General features: G+C 40.7%; 1 protein-coding gene across 2 annotated transcripts; it reads left to right on the forward strand.

Annotated features, from left to right (window-relative positions):
• The first annotated feature begins 95 nt into the window (after positions 1-95).
• Positions 96-19,607, forward strand: LOC110487310 (uncharacterized). 2 transcript variants are annotated; one of them, XR_016485547.1, is made up of 3 exons: positions 96-636; positions 14,881-15,019; positions 16,182-19,607. XR_016485547.1 is itself a non-coding variant. In XM_036948672.2 (3 exons), the coding sequence occupies exons 1-3, from the start codon at positions 7,634-7,636 to the stop codon at positions 18,008-18,010; spliced, it is 1,977 nt and encodes a 658-aa protein (XP_036804567.2). In that variant the 5' UTR covers positions 7,468-7,633; the 3' UTR covers positions 18,011-18,757. The 2 variants fall into 2 exon arrangements, 1 of the variants encoding a protein (XP_036804567.2); XM_036948672.2 differs by lacking the exon at positions 96-636 and adding an exon at positions 7,468-7,642 and having other exon boundaries at positions 16,182-18,757.
• The last annotated feature ends 1,622 nt before the right edge of the window (positions 19,608-21,229 follow it).

Consider the following 21,229-nt stretch of genomic DNA (forward strand, 5'->3'; position numbering starts at 1 on the left):
ATATAACATCGTTTAATTAAATACATAAAAAATAAAATACATATTTTCCTTAACTGCGTTGTCTACTCCAGTCAGCGGATGAGCATCTTTCAGGCGACGCTGCCAGCGTGACGTATAATCTAGTGGACGGGACGCTTCCTCAACAACAGCAGCTTGTCAGCCACTTCGGTAGCTTTGCTAGCCAACACAGCCGAAACATTTAAGCTCTGTATACGCTTTCGATGTAAATTAGCCACTTTGTTGTAATTACACTTTTGTCGTATAGGTAGTTATCCCCTTTACGTTGCTAGTAACTATCTGAATCGCTAAAATAGCATTAGCCTAGTGCTAGGCTAACTAGCTAGCTAACATTCCCAACCATGAGCTCACTAAGCTACTTCACCCCTGGTAAAGAAGAGGAGACTGTTAAAAGAGAAGTAGAGGGTGAGGCTGTTACTGTGAAAGAAGAAGAGGAAGAAATTACTGTGAAAGAAGAAGAAGATGCAATTGAAGGAGTGAAAGAGGAGGAGATGACTGTCACGGTGAAAGAAGAGGAAGACGTGTTTGGAGTTGAGGAAGAAGGAGAGGAGGGGGAGATGACTGTCACATTGGAGGAAGGGGAGGAGGAGGAGACAGGAGATCTGATTAACACCATGAGTGAGTACTGTCTTAACAAGGACCACAAACTATGCAATTGTTAAACCCATGTGTGGTTTTAAAGGGCCATTCTACTGAAGTTTTACACTTGAATATGTTGTTTAGTACTGTAGGAATTGTTAAAACTACGCTGTGAAACAGGGCTCTTCAACCCTGTTCCTGGAGAGCCACCCTCCTGTAAGTGGTTGGCACCAACTCTGTCTCTAGTTTAGATCACTGTAATACCATACCATAGGAATAAGAATGAATAGAATGGGCTTGGAAGGTCCAACCCTGGAAATTGACTGGTAAACACATAGGTACACTCACAATGTCTGCCTTGTATTGTGATGCAATCATTTCCATGGTGTTTTGGAATGTTCATTTGAATTAGCTGTGCAGTGCTAGGAGGGGAGGAGAAAACAAAACGTGCTTCCCCTTGGGGTTCTGAGGACAGAGTGTGGGAAACCCTACATGATGCCTTCATTGACTTGAATACAGATGCCTTTTCTATTCATTCCTATTTCTTTCATACAGGGTTCTATCTTCCGTGCAGGGTTCTATCTTCCATGCAGGGTTCTAGCTTAAGGAGTCCAGAATGAGGTTCCACCACAACATCGAGTCACTAAAAGTCTGTACTTGTAAAAATGTCAGTTATTTTAATTCCTTGTACCTATGTTTGTCCTGTGTAATTGCGTGCCTCTTTGTTTTCTGAAATCCGTAGCTTTTAATAAAAGTACTATTTAAATGCGACCTCTGCCCGAGGGGTCGTTGTTTCTTAACGGAGAAGGAGCAGCCCGCCATTGCACTGCAGATTTGGTTTGGCAACGGATGCATAGAATTAGATGAACAATCAGGACAATCACAGGTACACAGTAGGTGTTAAATAATGGATATTTATAAAATATTGAGTGGTAGAGCACGCTTGAAGTCCTTTACTTCATTGGACAACAATGGAAAGACGTCACATAAAATGTGTTTGATTAATAAAACTATGGATTTTTTTTAGCAAACAAGACACGCAATTACACAGGACAAAACATTAGGTACGAGGAATGGAATAAATGCATTACAGAAGTGACATTTTTACAAGTCTGGACATGTAGTGACTCGGTGTAGTGGAAGCGCCCTCTTCTGGACGTGTTGTGACTCGGTGTAGTGGAAGCGCCCTCTTCTGGACGTGTTGTGACTCGGTGTAGTGGAAGCGCCCTCTTCTGGACGTGTTGTGACTCGGTGTAGTGGAAGCGCCCTCTTCTGGACGTGTTGTGACTCGGTGTAGTGGAAGCGCCCTCTTCTGGACGTGTTGTGACTCGGTGTAGTGGAAGCACACTCTTCTGGACGTGTTGTGACTCGGTGTAGTGGAAGCGCCCTCTTCTGGACGTGTTGTGACTCGGTGTAGTGGAAGCGCCCTCTTCTGGACGTGTTGTGACTCGGTGTAGTGGAAGCACACTCTTCTGGACGTGTTGTGACTCGGTGTAGTGGAAGCGCCCTCTTCTGGACGTGTTGTGACTCGGTGTTGTGGAAGCACACACTTCTGGACGTGTTGTGACTCGGTGTAGTGGAAGCACACTCTTCTGGACGTGTTGTGACTCGGTGTAGTGGAACCTCTTCTGGACTTGTAGTGACTCGGTGTAGTGGAAGCGCCCTCTTCTGGACTTGTAGTGACTCGGTGTAGTGGAACCTCTTCTGGACTTGTAGTGACTTGGTGTAGTGGAAGCACACTCTTCTGGACGTGTTGTGACTCGGTGTAGTGGAACCTCTTCTGGACTTGTAGTGACTCGGTGTAGTGGAACCTCTTCTGGACTTGTAGTGACTCGGTGTAGTGGAAGCGCCCTCTTCTGGACGTGTTGTGACTCGGTGTAGTGGAACCTCTTCTGGACTTGTAGTGACTCGGTGTAGTGGAACCTCTTCTGGACTTGTAGTGACTCGGTGTAGTGGAACCTCTTCTGAACGTATTGTGCTACAACCCTGTATGACATCCATGAAACAGGGATCTAAACTAGAGGTCGACCGATTATGATTTTTCCACGCCGATACCGAATATTGGAGGACTAAAAAAAGCTGATACCAATTTTTAAATATATTTGTAATAATGACAATTACAACAATACTGAATGAACACTTAACTTAATACATAAATAAACATCTATTTAGTCTCAAATAAATAATGAAACATGTTCAATTTGGTTTAAATAATGCAAAAACAAAGTGTTGGAGAAGAAAGTAAAAGTGCAATATGTGCCATGTAAAAAAGCTAACGTTTAAGTTCCTTGCTCAGAACATGAGAACATATGAAAGCTGGTGGTTCCTTTTAACATGAGTCTTCAATATTCACAGTTAAGAGGTTTTAGGTTATCGTTATTATAGGAATTATAGGACTATTTCTCTCTATACCATTTTGTATTTCATATACCTTTGACTATTGGATGTTCTTATAGGCATTGTATTATTGCCAGCCTAATCTCGGGAGTTGATAGGCTTGAAGTCATAAACAGAGCTGAGCTTCAAGCATTGCGAAGAGCTGCTGGCAAACACAGGAAAGTGCTGGTTTGAATGAATGTGCTGCCTACCACCGCTCAGTCAGACTGCTCTATCAAATATCAAATAATAGACTTAATTATAATAAAATAAACACACAGAAATACGAGCCTTAGGTCATTAATATGGTCAAAAACGGAAACTATCATTTCTTTAAGTGAAATACGGAACCGTTCCGTATTTTATATAACGGGTGGCATCCATAAGTCTAAATATTGCTGTTACATTGTAAAACCTTCAATGTTATGTCATAGATATTTAAAATTCCGGCGTGATGGCTAGAACTACATCCAGAGTGATGGCTAGAACTACGACCAGAGTGATGGCTAGAACTACATCCAGAGTGATGGCTAGAACTACATCCAGAGTGATGGCTAGAACTACATCCAGAGTGATGGCTGGAACTACGACCAGAGTGATGGCTGGAACTACATCCAGAGTGATGGCTAGAACTACGACCAGAGTGATGGCTAGAACTACATCCAGAGTGATGGCTAGAACTACATCCAGAGTGATGTCTAGAACTACATCCAGAGTGATGGCTAGAACTACATCCAGAGTGATGGCTGGAACTACATCCAGAGTGATGGCTAGAACTACATCCAGAGTGATGGCTAGAACTACGACCAGAGTGATGGCTAGAACTACATCCAGAGTGATGGCTAGAACTACATCCAGAGTGATGGCTAGAACTACATCCAGAGTGATGGCTAGAACTACGACCAGAGTGATGGCTAGAACTACGACCAGAGTGATGGCTAGAACTACATCCAGAGTGATGGCTAGAACTACATCCAGAGTGATGGCTAGAACTACATCCAGAGTGATGGCTGGAACTACGACCAGAGTGATGGCTAGAACTACATCCAGAGTGATGGCTAGAACTACGACCAGAGTGATGGCTAGAACTACATCCAGAGTGATGGCTAGAACTACATCCAGAGTGATGTCTAGAACTACGACCAGAGTGATGGCTAGAACTACATCCAGAGTGATGGCTGGAACTACATCCAGAGTGATGGCTGGAACTACATCCAGAGTGATGGCTAGAACTACATCCAGAGTAATGGCTAGAACTACATCCAGAGTGATGGCTAGAACTACATCCAGAGTGATGGCTAGAACTACATCCAGAGTGATGGCTGGAACTACATCCAGAGTGATGGCTGGAACTACATCCAGAGTGATGGCTGGAACTACATCCAGAGTGATGGCTAGAACTACATCCAGAGTGATGGCTGGAACTACATCCAGAGTGATGGCTGGAACTACATCCAGAGTGATGGCTGGAACTACATCCAGAGTGATGGCTAGAACTACATCCAGAGTGATGGCTAGAACTACATCCAGAGTGATGGCTAGAACTACATCCAGAGTGATGGCTAGAACTACATCCAGAGTGATGGCTAGAACTACATCCAGAGTGATGGCTAGAACTACATCCAGAGTGATGGCTAGAACTACGACCAGAGTGATGGCTAGAACTACATCCAGAGTGATGGCTAGAACTACATCCAGAGTGATGGCTAGAACTACATCCAGAGTGATGGCTAGAACTACATCCAGAGTGATGGCTAGAACTACATCCAGAGTGATGGCTGGAACTACATCCAGAGTGATGGCTAAAACTACATCCAGAGTGATGGCTAGAACTACATCCAGAGTGATGGCTAGAACTACATCCAGAGTGATGGCTGGAACTACATCCAGAGTGATGGCTGGAACTACATCCAGAGTGATGTGGGACCTTTCTGTTGCATTTCAAAGATGGTGGTAGAAAAAAATGTTTTTTTTCTTTGTATTTTCCTCTACCAGATCTATTGTGTTTTATTCTCCTACATTCAATTCACATTTCCACAAACTTCATAGTCTTTCCTTTCAAATGGTACCAATAATATGCATATCCTTGCTTCAGGTCCTGAGCTACAGGCAGTCAGATTTGGGAATGTCTTTTTAGGCTAAAATTTCAAAAAAGGGGGCTATCCCTTTTTAACTATGGATCCAATGAAACCTATGAATAAACTATCTATTAATATGGAGCTCTGCTCAGATTAAATACATTACATTATCTATTATTATAGAGCTCTGCTCAGCCTGTAACCATGACATTATCTATTATTATAGAGCTCTGCTCAGCCTGTAAACATGACATTATCTATTATTATAGAGCTCTGCTCAGCCTGTAAACATGACATCTATTATTATAGAGCTCTGATCAGCCTCAACATGCCATTATCTATTATTATAGAGCTCTGCTCAGCCTATAAACATGACATTATCTATTATTAGAGAGCTCTGCTCAGCCTATAAACATGACATTATCTATTATTATAGAGCTCTGATCAGCCTATAAACATGACATTATCTATTATTAGAGAGCTCTGATCAGCCTATAAACATGACATTATCTATTATTATAGAGCTCTGCTCAGCCTGTAAACAAGACATTATCTATTATTACAGAGCTCTGCTCAGCCTATAAACATGACATGATCTATTATTATAGAGCTCTGATCAGCCTATAAACATGACATTATCTATTATTATAGAGCTCTGCTCAGCCTATAAACAAGACATGATCTATTATTACAGAGCTCTGCTCAGCCTATAAACATGACATGATCTATTATTATAGAGCTCTGATCAGCCTATAAACATGCCATTATCTATTATTATAGAGCTCTGCTCAGCCTATAAACATTATCATTATGATAGATCTCTGCTCAGCCTATAAACATTATCATTATGATAGAGCTCTGCTCAGCCTATAAACATTATCATTATGATAGAGCTCTGCTCAGCCTATAAACATGCCATTATCTATTATTACAGAGCTCTGCTCAGCCTATAAACATGCCATTATCTGTTATTATAGAGCTCTGATCATGATGCAAGCAAATTTATAGTGTTCAAAAACCATACTAATAGATTGTTTTTTGGAGAAAAAAAATATTGTTGTTACATTTAACATCCTGAAAATGCTGTTATCAAGGTCATTTACTTAGTACAGTGGTCAGGTATTCCTGGGGCATGGTCCTAGGGCTCAGGTCCTCCGAGAGAGAGAGAGAAAGAAAGAGAGAATTAGAGAGAGCATATGTGGTCACAAACCTCTCTTTCCCCAGTCAAAATGCAAGCTAAGACCTACCACTCAGATTTAGTTTTTAAACGTAAGCCTATGCAACATTAACCAATTAAAAACAGTTCTGTATCAATGAGGTTTGTGCAGTGGGCTAAAGACCCAATACATTGACACTGCGTATTGGCTCTGCTTGAATTGTCCTGCCAATGTTGTTCTTCTCAGACCATTTTGACATTATATTTTGATATTTGAGGTATATGATCAAACTGGTAATAGATAATTTGTTGTATTACTTGACAACTTTTATTATTTTATTTTTTATAAATTATTACTGGACTGATGGCATCTAAAAGTCAGTCTGAGGGGAGGGAGCAGCGGTGAGGATGAATTCTAGAATATACTATATATCCTAGAAACCTGGTTAAACTGTCATTATGACATCATGGATGAATTCTAGAATATCCCATATATCCTAGAAACCTGGTTAAATTATCATTATGACATCATGGATGAATTCTAGAACATACTATATATCCTAGAAACCTGGTTAAACTATCATTATGACAACATGGACGAATTCTAGAATATACCATATATCCTAGGATGGTCTGTGGTTGTGAGGCCGGTTGGACGTACTGCCAAATACACTCAAATGATGTTGGAGGTAGGTTATGGTAGAGAAATTAACATTAAATTATCAAGCCACAGCTCTGGTGGACATTCCTGCAGACAGCATGCCAGTTGCAGGTTCTCTCAAAACTTGATACATCTGTGGCATCATGTTGTGTGACAAAACTACACATTTTAGAGCAGCCTTTTATTATTGTCCTCGGCACAAGGTGCACCTGTGTAATGATCATGCTGTTTAAAAAAACACCTGGATGGATTATTTTGGCAAAAGATAAATGCTCCCTAACAGGGATGTAAATAAATAAGCATTTTGTTGGTATGAAACATGGGACTAACACTTTACATGTTGCATTAATATTTGTGTTCAGTGTAATAACATGCAATTTAAAAATGCATCAAAAGATCTGTGTTTTTTTCCTCCCTATGCGGTTTCAATGCTGTGCACAGTTGTACTGTAATATAGTGCTTCAAAAATCTATAAATTCGCTTGTTATTGGAGGACGACTCTTATTTTGAAAAACATATCCGCCTTTTCTGCGGCCATTTCATGATCTGCGACCAGCGGAATGGTAACGTGAAGGAAATGTTTTCAATGGAACCGGATGTGAAGGCAGGGAGTCGGTCTTTTCTTTCGGGACTTTAGGCAGAGAGTCACAGGTTAGAATAAACTCTACCTCCCTAATCTACAATTCAACAGACTAGGAATAAACATCTCACCTGGTTCACTTGGTCTGAACTCTGCAAACGACCGACCGTAAACGAGTGTCTACAATGAATCAGGTGAGTTAAGATACATGTAAAATATAAATAAAAACACCTCGGCGGCCACGAACGTGGTAACACGTTTCACGGAGCTCCGTCAGATGGTGACACATTTATTTAACTTATAGCACAGTTTCATTTATTGTTTAATTAATTTTGCTTTACTAAGTATTGTTTACATCGTTTCATATCTCGTTGCTCTTCCCGAACGGTAATAATGGCCGTGAATTGCTGAATGGAAGATTGCTAAAGTAGGCCGCAGCAAAGCCTTGGATTTTCCTGAACGAGCTACCAACTGGAGAGCCGGGCATATTTGTCTGCTCCTGACACGGTTAAGGTTAATTTGGTCTGCACAATATCAGAATCAAGGTCTTTCAGGAACAGACATATGTCCAGGTCTCCAGTCGGTAGCTCGTTTAGGAAAATCCAATGTTTTGCTGCGGCCAACAGTTAAGTTAATTTGGTCTGTAGACCTACTGTAGTATACTATAATTAGCCTGAATGGATAGGTCTACTATAGTATACTATAATTAGTCTGGTTAGTTAGGTCTACTGTAGTATACTATAATTAGTCTGGTTAATTAGGTCTACTGTAGTATACTATAATTAGTCTGGTTAGTTAGGTCTACTGTAGTATATTATAATTAGTCTGGTTAGTAGTATACTATAATTAGTCTGAATGGATAGGTCTACTGTAGTATACTATAATTAGTCTGGTTAGTTAGGTCTACTGTAGTATACTATAATTAGTCTGGTTAATTAGGTCTACTGTAGTATACTATAATTAGTCTGGTTAGTTAGGTCTACTGTAGTATACTATAATTAGTCTGGTTAGTTAGGTCTACTGTAGTATATTATAATTAGTCTGGTTAGTAGTATACTATAATTAGTCTGAATGGATAGGTCTACTGTAGTATACTATAATTAGTCTGAATGGATAGGTCTACTGTAGTATACTATAATTAGTCTGGTTAGTTAGGTCTACTGTAGTATACTATAATTAGTCTGGTTAGATAGGTCTACTGTAGTATACTATAATTAGTCTGGTTAGATAGGTCTACTGTAATATACTATAATTAGTCTGGTTAGTTAGGTCTACTGTAGTATACTATAATTAGTCTGGTTAGTTAGGCCTACTGTAGTATACTATAATTAGTCTGAATGGATAGACCTACTGTAGTATACTATAATTCGTCTGGTTAGTTAGGTCTACTGTAGTATACTATAATTAGTATGAATGGATAGACCTACTGTAGTATACTATAATTAGTCTGGTTAGATAGGTCTACTGTAGTATACTATAATTAGTCTGGTTAGTTAGGTCTACTGTAGTATACTATAATTAGTCTGGTTAGTTAGGCCTACTGTAGTATACTATAATTAGTCTGAATGGATAGACCTACTGTAGTATACTATAATTAGTCTGGTTAGTTAGACCTACTGTATTATACTATACAGTGGGGCAAAAAAGTATTTAGTCAGCCACCAATTGTGCAAGTTCTCCCACTTAAAAAGATGGGAGAGGCCTGTAATGTTCATCATACGTACACTTCAACTATGACAGACAAAATGAGGAGATGTATTTTTTTTAGAAAATCACATTTTTGAATTTATTTGCAAATTATGGTGGAAAATAAGTATCAATGCCTTTCTTAAAATCAATACACAGAAATATATATTTTTAAACCTGCATATTTAGCTAAAAGAAATCCAGGTCAGCAGGCAATATTAACCAGGTGAAATGTCACTTCTCTTGCATTCATTGGTATATGCTGCGAACTAAATTTGCCAGAATTTTATGCAATTGTGGCATTTAAAAAAAAATATATATATTTCACCTTTATTTAACCAGGTAGGCAAGTTGAGAACAAGTTCTCATTTACAACTGCGACCTGACCAAGATAAAACATAGCAGTTCGACACATACAACAACACAGAGTTACACATGGAATAAACAAAACATACAGTCAATAATTCAGTAGAACAAAAGAAAACAAAAAGTCTATATACAGTGAGTGCAAATGAGGTAAGTTAAGGAAATGAATAGGCCATGGTGGTGAAGTAATTACAAAATAGCAATTAAACACTGGAATGGTAGATGTGCAGAAGATGAATGTGCAAGTAGAGATACTGGGGTGCAAAGGAGCAAGATAAATAAATACCAATATGGGGATGAGGTAGGTAGATAGATGGGCTGTTTACAGATGGGCTGTGCACAGGTGCAGTGATCTGTGAGCTGCTCTGACATCTGGTGCTTAAAGCTAGTGAGGGAGATATGAGTCTCCAGCTTCAGAGATTTTGCAGTTCGTTCCAGTCATTGGCAGCAGAGAACTGGAAGGAAAGACGACCAAAGGAGGAATTGGCTTTGGGGGTGACCAGTGAGATATACCTGCTGAAGCGCGTGCTGCTATGGCGACCAGTGAGCTGATTTAAGGCGGGGCTTTACCTAGCAGAGACTTGTAGATAACCTGTAGCCAGTGGGTTTGGCGACGAGTATGAAGCGAGGGCCAACCAACGAGAGCGTACAGGTTGCAATGGTGGGTAGTGTATGGGTCTTTGGTGACAAAACGGATGGCACTGTGATAGACTGCATCCAATTGGTTGAGTAGAGTGTTGGAGGCTATTTTATAGATGACATAACCGAAGTCGAGGATCGGTAGGATGGTCAATTTTACGAGGGTATGTTTTGCATTTAGTTTTACTTGTGTTTAAGAGCAGTTGGAGGCCACTGAAGGAGAGTTGTATGGCATTTAAGCTCATCTGGAGGTTATTTAACACAGTGTCCAAAGAGGGGCCAGAAGTATACAGAATGGTGTCGTCTGCGTAGAGGTGGATCAGAGAATCACCAGCAGCAAGAGCGACATCATTGATGTATACAGAGAAGAGTCAGCCCGAGAATTGAACCCTGTGGCACCCCCATAGAGACTGCCAGACGTCCAGAGAACAGGCCCCCCGATTTGACACACTGAACTCTATCAGAGAAGTTGTTGGTAAACCAGGCATGGCAATCATTTTAGAAACCAAGGCTATCGAGTCTGCAAATAAGAATGTGGTGATTGACAGAGTCGAAAGCCTTGGCCAGGTCGATGAATACGGCTGCACAGTAATGTTTCTTATCGATGGCAGTTATGATGTCGTTTAGGACCTTGAGCGTGGCTGAGGTGCACCCATGACCAGCTCTGAAACCAGATTGCATAGCGGAGAAGGTACGGTGGGATTCGAAATGGTCGGTAATCTGTTTGTTAACTTGGCTTTCAAAGACCTTAGAAAGACAGGGTAGGATAGATATAGGTCTGTAGCAGTTTGGGTCTAGAGTGTCATAACATTGAAGGTTGTACAATGTAACAGCAATATTTAGACTTAGGGATGCCACCCGTTAGATAAAATACGGAACGGTTCCATATTTCACTGAAATAATAAACGCTGTGTTTTCGAAATTATAATTTCAGGAATCGATTATTAATGACCTAAGGCTCGTATTTCAGTGTGTTATTATGTTATAATTAAGTCTATGATTTTTTATTTGATAGAGCAGTCTGACTGAGCGGTGGTCTGGTCTGAGCGATGATGTCATAAACAGCTCAATGCACAGCATTCGATTCCGAATAGTCCTATATGTGTTCCTGGTTCGAGCCCTGGTAGGAGCGAGGAGAGGGACGTAAAAGCTATACTGTTATACTGGCAATACTAAAGTGCCTATAAGAACATCCAATAATCAAACGTATATGAAAGAAATTATATAGAGAGAAATAGTCCTATAAATACTATATTAATTACAGCCTAAAACCTCTTACCTTGGAATGTTGAAGTCTCATGTTAAAAGGAACCACCAGCTTTCATATGTTCTCATATTCTGAGCAAGGAACTTAAATGTTAGCTTTTTTACATGGCACATATTGCACTTTTACTTTCTTCTCCAACACTGTGCTTTTGCATTATTGAAACCAAATTGAACATGTTTCATTATTTATTTGAGGCTAAATTGATTTTATTGATGTATTATATTAAGTTAAAATAAGTGTTCATTCAGTATTGTTGTAATTATTGTTGTAATTGTCATTATTACAAATAAATAAATAATAATCGGCCGATTTAATCGGTATTGGCCTTTTTGGGTCCTCCAATAATCGGTATCGGCGTTGAAAAATCATAGTTGGTCGACCTCTAGTATGCGGGGTATGATTGGGTGTCTGAGATGTGTGCCAGTAGTTCAAACAGACAGCTCGGTGCATTCAGCTTGTCAACACCTCTCACAAATACAAGCAGTGATGCATCTCTCCTCTACTTTGAGCCAGGAGAAATTGACATGCATATCATTGTTAGTTCTCCGTGTACATTTAAGGGCCAGCCGTGCTGCTCTGTTCTGAGTCAATTGTAACTTTAAGTTCCTCTTTGTGGCACCTGACCACATGACTGGACAGCAGTCCAGATGCAACATAACTAGGGTCTGTACGACCTACCTTGTTGATTGCGTTATACCGGATCCGGTATATTTGTCATCAGCAACGCTGAATAGCATAGCGCAACAGTCAAATAATATTACTAGAAAATATTCATGAAATCACAAGTGAAATATAGCGAAACACAGCTTAGCCTTTTGTTAATCACCCTGTCGTCTCAGATTTTGAAATTATGCTTAACAACGAAAGCAATACAAGCGTTTGTATAAGTTTAACGATAGCAGAGCAAAACAATAAGTACACCTAGCATCAGGTAACTTGGTCACGAAAATCAGAAAAGCAATCAAATTAATCGTTTACCTTTGATGATCTTCGGATGTTTTCACTCACGAGACTCCCAGTTAGACAACAAATGTTCCTTTTGTTCCATAAAGATATTTTTTTATATCCAAATACCTCCGTTAGTTTGGTGCGTTATGCTCAGGAATCCACCGGAAAGAGCGGTCACGACAACGCAGTTTTTCAAATATCTATTCGATAATATATCAACTGGGACAGTTGGCTTTTCACTAGGACCAGGAGTAACAATGGCCGCCTCTCTCTTTTGCGCACAAATCACTCTGAGAGCCCCCACCTGTCTGCTTACGCAATTCTTTAAAATAAAAGCCTGAAACTATGTCTAAACACTTTAGGGAAGCCACAGAAAAAGGAATCTGGTTGATATCCCTTTCAATGGTCAATAGGGATGCATAGGAATACAGGGGTTTCAAGATAAGAGTCACTTCCTGATTGGATTTTTCTCAGGCTTTCGCCTGCAATATCAGTTCTGTTATATTCACAGACAATATTTTGACAGTTTTGGAAACTTTGGAGTGTTTTCTATCCTAATCTGTGGATTATATGCATATTCTAGCACCTGGTGCTGAGAAATAGGCCGTTTACTTTGGGAACGTTATTTTTCCAAACATAAAAATAGTGCCCCCGCTTCAAGAGGTTAACTGATGATAGCACCAGCAGTAAACAAAGGGGTTGTCATATTTCAACCCTGCAGGCGCTACACAAAATGCTGAAATAAAATTTAAAACATGCATTACTTTTGACGGGCTTCTTTTGTTGGCTCTCCAATATGTCCCATAAACATCACAAATGGTCCTTTTGTTCGATTAATTCCGTCCATATATACCCAAAATGTCAATTTATAAAGCACGTTTGATCCAGAAAAAACAGCTTACAAAAAACGCAACGTCACTACAAAATATTTCAAAAGTTGCCTATGAACTTTGCCAAAATATTTCAAACTACTTTTGTAATACAACTTTCGGTATTTTTAAACTTTAATAATCGATCAAATTGTAGACGGGTCTTTCTGTGTTCAATACAGGAATGAAAACAAACCAGTGATACTTTCCACGTCTTGCGCAACTCTCAACAGTGTCCCCAGTTCCTAGTTGGCCTACTTCTTCATTGCACAAAGGAATAACCTCAACCAAATTCCAAAGACTGGTGACATCCAGTGGAAGCGGTAGGAACTAAAACAGGTTCCTAAGAAATATCCCTTGGCAATGACAACTCAGGGAACAGAGAGAGGGGGAAAAAATAATTCTGAACAGTTAGTCTTCGGGGTTTTGCCTGCTACATAAGTTCTGTAATACCCACAGACATGATTCAAACAGTTCTAGAAACTTTAGAGTGTTTTCTATCCAAATCTATGAATGATATGCATATCTTATATTCTTGCCATGAGTAGCAGGAAGTTAAAATTGGGCACGCTATTTAATCAAATTTTTTTAAAAAAAAAGTGTAGCAGCGATTTCAATTCCCGTTGGTAGAGGACGTGTGTAGTGTTGTCATACATAGACACACAGTCTTTACTCAGAGCCAGTGGCAGGTCATTAGTAAAGACCGTTTTTTTCAAAGGGGCCTAGACAACTGCCCTGGGGAATTCCACCTGGATTATGTTGGCGAGGGAATTCCATTAAAGAACACTCTCTGTGTTCTGTTAGACAGAACTCTCGATCCACAATATAGCAGGGAAGCCATAACAGCTTTTTCCCGGCAGCAGATTATGATTGATAATGGCAAAAGCTGCACTAAAGTCGAATATAACGGCTCCCACAAGTTTCTTATCGACAATTTGTTTCAGCCAATCATCAGTCACTTGTGTCAGTGCTGTACATGTTGAATGCCCCCCTCCCTGTAAGAAAGTCAGTTGTTAATTTTTTAAATCTGTGAAATGGCATCTGGTCAAAAAAAAACAAAAAAAAAAAAACAGAAGTTTACTAAGGGTTGGTAGCAGGCTGATTGGTCGGCTGTTTGAGCCTGTAGTGGATGCGTTGCTGTTCTCAGGTATCGGAATGACGTTTACTTCCCTCCAGACCTGAGGGTGAACACTTTCCTCTATGCTTAGACTGAAGGGATGGCTAATAGGAGTGGCACTATGATCCTCATTCATTTTCATTTTCCATCCAAGTTTTCAGACCCAGGTGGCTTGTCGTTGTTGATAAACAATAGTTGCTTCACCTCTCACTTTACGGAATTGAAAATTACAATGCTTTCATAATTTGGTCAGTTATTCATTTTTTGTGTAGTTTCAGAATTGGTTGCTATCATGTCCAAGTTTGCACGTGTTGCCAGCTCCTCCCAACTACTTGGAGATATCAGTGGGTTTTGTGTGGACTTAGCCATCTGATTTAATGAATGAAGGATCTGAGTTCGCCTTTTTGCCTAAATTTTCATTTTTATATATATATATATATATATATGTTAGTCGCCAGAATTTTGTTTAAGAATTTAAAGAGAGGGATTAATGTTTTGTACCAATATGACAACACTCCTCCTCTCTTTTTGGGGTAACAGGAAACACTCTCCCTCCAACCCCCCTCCCCCCTACCCCTCCCGGAGTCCCCGGGTCGTACCTCTCCTGGTAACACCTTACTGCTGGGTCTGAAGAGGTTGTCTGTGCTGCTGGTCGACTACAGGAAAACGCCGGAGCTAAGTGGGTTCATGCTGTTATATAAATGTATTTTGGGACACTCCCTGGATGTCATTAATTGCCACTAAATACAATCTGTTTAAAAGATGTACAATTATTATTTTTTAAATCACCTTTATTTAACCAGGTTGGCTAGTTTACAACTGCGACATGGCCAAGATAAAGCAAAGCAGTGCGACACAAACAACAACACACATGGAATAAACAAGAGTCAAAAACACAATAGGAAAAAAGTCTATATACAGTGAGTGCAAATGGCGTTAGGAGGTAAGGCAATAAACAGGCCATAGTAGCGAAGTAATTACAATATAGCAAATTAACACTGGAGGGATAGATGTGCAGATGATGATGTGCAAGTAGAAATACTGGTGTGCAAAAGAGCAGAAAGGTAAATATAAACAATATGGAGATGAGGTAGGTAGATTGGGTTTACAGATGGGCTATGTTAGCTGCTCGGATAGCTGATGTTTAAAGTTTGTGAGAGACATATAAGCTGGAGACAGCATATAAGACATATAAGTCTCCAGCTTCGATTTTTGCAATTCGTTTCAGTCATTGTCAGCAGAGAACTGGAAGGAAAGGCAGCCAAAGGAGTTATTGGCTTTGGCGATTACCAGTGCGATATACCTGCTGGAGTGCGTGCTGTGGTATGAGTGTTGCTATGGTGACCAGTGAGCTAAGGCGGAGCTTTACCTAGCATAGACTTATAGATGACCTGGAGCCAGTGGGTCTGGCGATGAATATGTAGCGAGGGCCAGCCGACTAGAGCATACAAGTCGCAGTGGTGGGTGGTATAAGGGGTTTTGGTGACAAAACGGATGGCACTGTGATAGACTGCATCCAGTTTGCTGAGTCGAGTATTGGAAGCTATTTTGTAAATGACGTCGAGGACCGGTAGGATAGTCAGTTTTACGAGGGTATGTTTGGCGGCGTGAGTGAAGGAGGCTTTGTTGCGAAGCAGATTCTAGATTTAATAAATCAATATATTTAGGAATGTAGAATCATTACAACCCTACACCCTTGGATACATTGACAATTTGAAGATTTAACGCGATTTTACATTGAAGATTTTAATTGCTAAAATTCGGTTACAAGAGTGTGAAAAGCTGGGCCTAAATCTGGCTTCGATATGAAGGAACCATAACGGTCTGTCTTTTCTTCACAGGGGACAGTCCTAACCGTCACTCTCTCGGTAGAAGGGGCTTGTCATCTGGGCAGGCAAAACATCATGATGCTGTCGAGGCAGAGAAAAGTGTCTCAAGATCAGAACACCTCAAGAAACAACAGCTGAGACCCACGAGGAAGAAACCTCACTGCTGCTCTGACTGTGGAAAGAGTTACACCTCTAAAGTAAACCTTAGAGGACACCAGAGAATTCATACTGGAGAGAAACCTCACTGCTGCGCCCAGTGTGGAGCTAGCCTCTCCTCTGCCAGTGCACTGGAAGGACACATGCGGATTCACACTGGAGAAAAACCGTACCAGTGCTCAGAATGTGGGCAGAGATTTACATACTCCAGTGGTTTACGGGTACATGAGAGAATAAAACACACCGGCGAAAAACCACACTGTTGCTCTGACTGCGGGAAGAGATTTGCTACATCACAAAGCTTAAAAGCTCACTGGCGGATTCACACTGGAGAGAGACCGTTCCACTGCTCTGAGTGTGGGAAGAGTTTCACAGAAGCCTCGGCACTGTCTGAACACAAACGAATACACACAGGAGAAAAGCCTCACCACTGTGAGCAGTGCGGAGGAAGCTTTTCCTCCGCTAAGTTACTCAGAATACATCAGAGGATTCACACAGGGGAGAAACCTTACCATTGTGCTGACTGTGGGAAAAGCTTCAGACTGATTTGTACTTTAAGATGTCACCAGCTAAGACATACTGGAGAGAAGCCCCACCAATGTACTGAGTGCGGGAAAAGGTTTGCTGTTAAGACTGGACTCTTGCGACATAACATAGTGCACACTGGAGAGAAAGGATACCAATGCCCACAGTGTGGCAAGAAGCTAGGATCATCTCATTCTCTAGAGCAGCATAAGCGTACACACACTGGACAGAAACCCTTCCACTGTTCCCACTGTAAGTTAAGCTTTGCCACTAATTCAGCCCTGTACAAACACAAGAGAATTCACACAGCTGAGAAGCCACACAGCTGCAATGTTTGCCAGAGGAGTTTTGGATGGTCGGATCACCTGAAAATTCACATGCAAATTCACACAGGAGAAAAGCCCTACCACTGCTCTAAGTGCGAGCTGAGTTTCACTAACAACAGATCTCTGAAAGAACATGAGGTCAGACACACAGAAGATAAACCTCACTGCTGCTCCCAGTGCGGTGCTAGTCTCTCCTCTGCCAGGGCACTGGAAGAACACATGCGGATTCACACTGGAGAGAAACCATACGAGTGCTCTGAATGTGGGCAGAAGTTTGCACATAGAACCAGTCTTGGGACACACCGAAGAATACACACAGGAGCAAAACCCTATCAGTGCTCTGACTGCAAGAAGAGCTTTTCAAGACGTGATTCTTTAAATAGTCACAAGTTCACACATTCAGAGAAGAAGATGTACCATTGCTCTCAGTGTGAGTCGAGCTGCACAACGCCAGGTGCATTGAAGAAACACCAGCTTATTCACACTGGAGAGAAGCCTTACCACTGCTCCCACTGTGACAAGAGCTTCCTTTGGCAACAGTCTCTCAAAGGACACGAGCGTCTTCACAAGGGAGAGAAACCGTACTCTTGCTCAGACTGCGGGAACAACTTTTCCACAATGGCAACCTTGCAAATTCACCAGCGAAGACACACAGGAGAGAGGCCATACCAGTGCCCTTTCCCTGACTGTGGGAAGAGTTTTTCCCAGGCCTTTGCTTTTAAAGTCCACAAGAGAAGGCACACGGGAAAGAAGCCGCACCACTGTGATCAGTGTGGGAAGAGTTTTGTCACGTCGGGTGACTTTCAATCTCACCAGCAAACTCACTCCAAATAGAAGCCTTACTGCTGCACAGCCTGTGGACTTAGTTTTTCTAGATCTGATTCCTTAAAGATTCACCAGAGAGTCCACACAGGAGGGAGGCCGTACAGCTGCTAAGAGTGTGACAGGAGTTACACCTTGAAGGGTCACCTTACTAAACACCAGCTGACACAGAGAAACCTCACCACTGCTCTGACTGTGGGAAGAGTTTTATTCTCTCAGGCAACCTATAAAATAAACACCCGAGAGAAACCTTACCACTGCTCTGACTGTGGGGAAATGCTTTACCACTGTTTTTCTAAAATGTAAAAAAAAAAAAAAAAAACATTTTTTTTTTATACAATTATAAAACGTATATTAGAAAAATTATATATTTACCAGATTTAGTTTGTTATTAATAGTTTGATTATATACTTAACTAATAGTAAGAAATTGATGTTATTTTTAAATATCTGTGTGAACTGAGAGGAGCCTAAAATCCAATAGATAAGATGTGGTTAGATGTAACCCAGATGAGGAGAACCTGGAGGAGTAGAACAAACCCCCCCCCCCCCCCCCCCCCCCCCCCCCCCAGTGCAGATGACCACAGGATAAACCCAAAGTGGCTTATGGTGACCCAATCTGCAGGGGAGGGGTGGAAAAAGCATTTGCCTGGAAAGTTTTGGCTGCTCTGCCCAACAGTCAAGAGTGTTGGGCTTGAACTAGTCTTTCATTATTGCAATAATTAATCAATATTAAATAAAGATGATTGTTTGAAGAAATGACTTCAATCTCTCTCGGTATGAATGTCCATTTACATTTTTTTGGGTGACGAGGATCTGAAACTTCACACCTGTTGACCGCTCCTGAAGATCTGGGTAAACTGTGCCCAGGGAATCAGAAAGTGGGATCTCAGGGAAAACCATACTCATTATTGAGCAGTTGCCTGAGATCTGAGAGGTAGCGTGCGCGGGTGGATGCCAGATCTCCGACATGGTCCAAGCCTACCTCAGTTACTATCTGTCCGATAAGTGATGAAATTATTAAAAAAAAGAAATGCCCCTGTTGAGGTTACGCTCAGAGCGAGGTCTTCCTTCAGAGGGCCACAGCTGACGTAAACTAGCAGGACTCCATTGATAAGTGTTCTTAAATGTGGTATCCTTGGGCATGATTGTTAATTAGCCTAAGTCCAGATCCGTGGTACTGAGTTGATCACAGTAGGACTGGTGAGGTTCATGTGGAGTGAAGGACTAGTGTGTGTGGGTGATCTTGCGAGAGAGAGAGAGAGAACTCGGCTTGGTGAAGTTCAAATTATAATGTGTAATGTTTTGATCAAATGTTTGATAAATGAGGTAACAGGTTACTATTGTTTAGGTGTTATTCCCTGTGTTTGTGATATGTGAGAGTTGTGTGAGATTGGAAATACGCGTTCATCTGAAGTTTGTGATAAAGTATAGAAATGTGTATAATACTATATACAGTGACTCAAAAACTAAAAAAAATAAAAATGTGTTTGAGTTTCTATTTCGTCGAGTCGTAGGGATAAAGGGAAGTCATTGGAAACACACTGAATGTGAGTAACTAAGAATTCCTACATTTATGTATTGATTCTGTGACAATATAGATACAATTTTTTTTTTAATTATAATTGATTACTAGAGATTTGTTAATGGAAATACTAATAATATGCAACCCTGAACACTCATACGTCAGGGGTGAACAAATTATTCTGAGAGGTTCAGAACGGTCCCTTTTTAAGGATAATTTGATAGAGGTAAGGTTAAAATATGCAACCCTGAACACGTCAGGGGTGAACAAATTATTCTGAGAGGTTCAGAACGGTCCCTTTTTAAGGATAATTCGATAGAGGTTAAAAGCTTTAGATGACTGTCTAAACGCTTATGTGATGTTCTACATCCAGGTAATACATATAGAGAACGGCCCATAAAGGCCTGAAAAAATGTATTTTTTTGCAGTAAGAGATTAGTTGCTGTATTTATTGAATAAATCCGAGCGAATTAAAGTTGGAATTTCCACTAGACTTATATAAGGTAGTATACAAAGCCTGACTTACATAACGTAGTAGTACAAAGCCTGACTTGCATAACGTAGTAGTACAAAGCCTGACTTACATAAGGTAGTAGTACAAAGCCTGACTTACATAACGTAGTAGTACAAAGCCTGACTTGCATAACGTAGTAGTACAAAGCCTGACTTAAATAACGTAGTAGTACAAAGCCTGACTAGTAGTACAAAGCCTGACTAGTAGTACAAAGCCTGACTTACATAAGGTAGTAGTACAAAGCCTGACTTACATAACGTAGTAGTACAAAGCCTGACTTGCATAACGTAGCAGTACAAAGCCTGACTTACATAACGTAGTAGTACAAAGCCTGACTAGTAGTACAAAGCCTGACTAGTAGTACAAAGCCTGACTTACATAACGTAGTAGTACAAAGCCTGACTAGTAGTACAAAGCCTGACTAGTAGTACAAAGCCTGACTAGTAGTACAAAGCCTGACTAGTAGTACAAAGCCTGACTAGTAGTACAAAGCCTGACTTACATAACGTAGTAGTACAAAGCCTGACTAGTAGTACAAAGCCTGACTAGTAGTACAAAGCCTGACTAGTAGTACAAAGCCTGACTTACATAACGTAGTAGTACAAAGCCTGACTAGTAGTACAAAGCCTGACTAGTAGTACAAAGCCTGACTAGTAGTACAAAGCCTGACTTACATAACGTAGTAGTACAAAGCCTGACTAGTAGTACAAAGCCTGACTAGTAGTACAAAGCCTGACTAGTAGTACAAAGCCTGACTAGTAGTACAAAGCCTGACTAGTAGTACAAAGCCTGACTTACATAACGTAGTAGTACAAAGCCTGACTAGTAGTACAAAGCCTGACTAGTAGTACAAAGCCTGACTAGTAGTACAAAGCCTGACTAGTAGTACAAAGCCTGACTAGTAGTTCAAAGCCTGACTAGTAGTACAAAGCCTGACTAGTAGTACAAAGCCTGACTTACATAACGTAGTAGTACAAAGCCTGACTAGTAGTACAAAGCCTGACTAGTAGTACAAAGCCTGACTTACATAACGTAGTAGTACAAAGCCTGACTAGTAGTACAAAGCCTGACTAGTAGTACAAAGCCTGACTAGTAGTACAAAGCCTGACTAGTAGTACAAAGCCTGACTTACATAAGGTAGTAGTACAAAGCCTGACTTACATAACGTAGTAGTACAAAGCCTGACTTACATA

The sequence above is a fragment of the Oncorhynchus mykiss genome, chromosome 13 (assembly GCF_057628025.1).
Source record: "Oncorhynchus mykiss isolate SJ-2025 chromosome 13, ASM5762802v1, whole genome shotgun sequence".
Lineage (NCBI taxonomy): Eukaryota > Metazoa > Chordata > Actinopteri > Salmoniformes > Salmonidae > Oncorhynchus > Oncorhynchus mykiss.

Coding starts and splice junctions, on each gene's coding strand:
- LOC110487310 (XM_036948672.2), top strand. Junction 15,020..16,181: donor CAGGAAAACGCCGGAGCTAA/GTGGGTTCATGC, acceptor TTTTCTTCACAG/GGGACAGTCCTAACCGTCAC.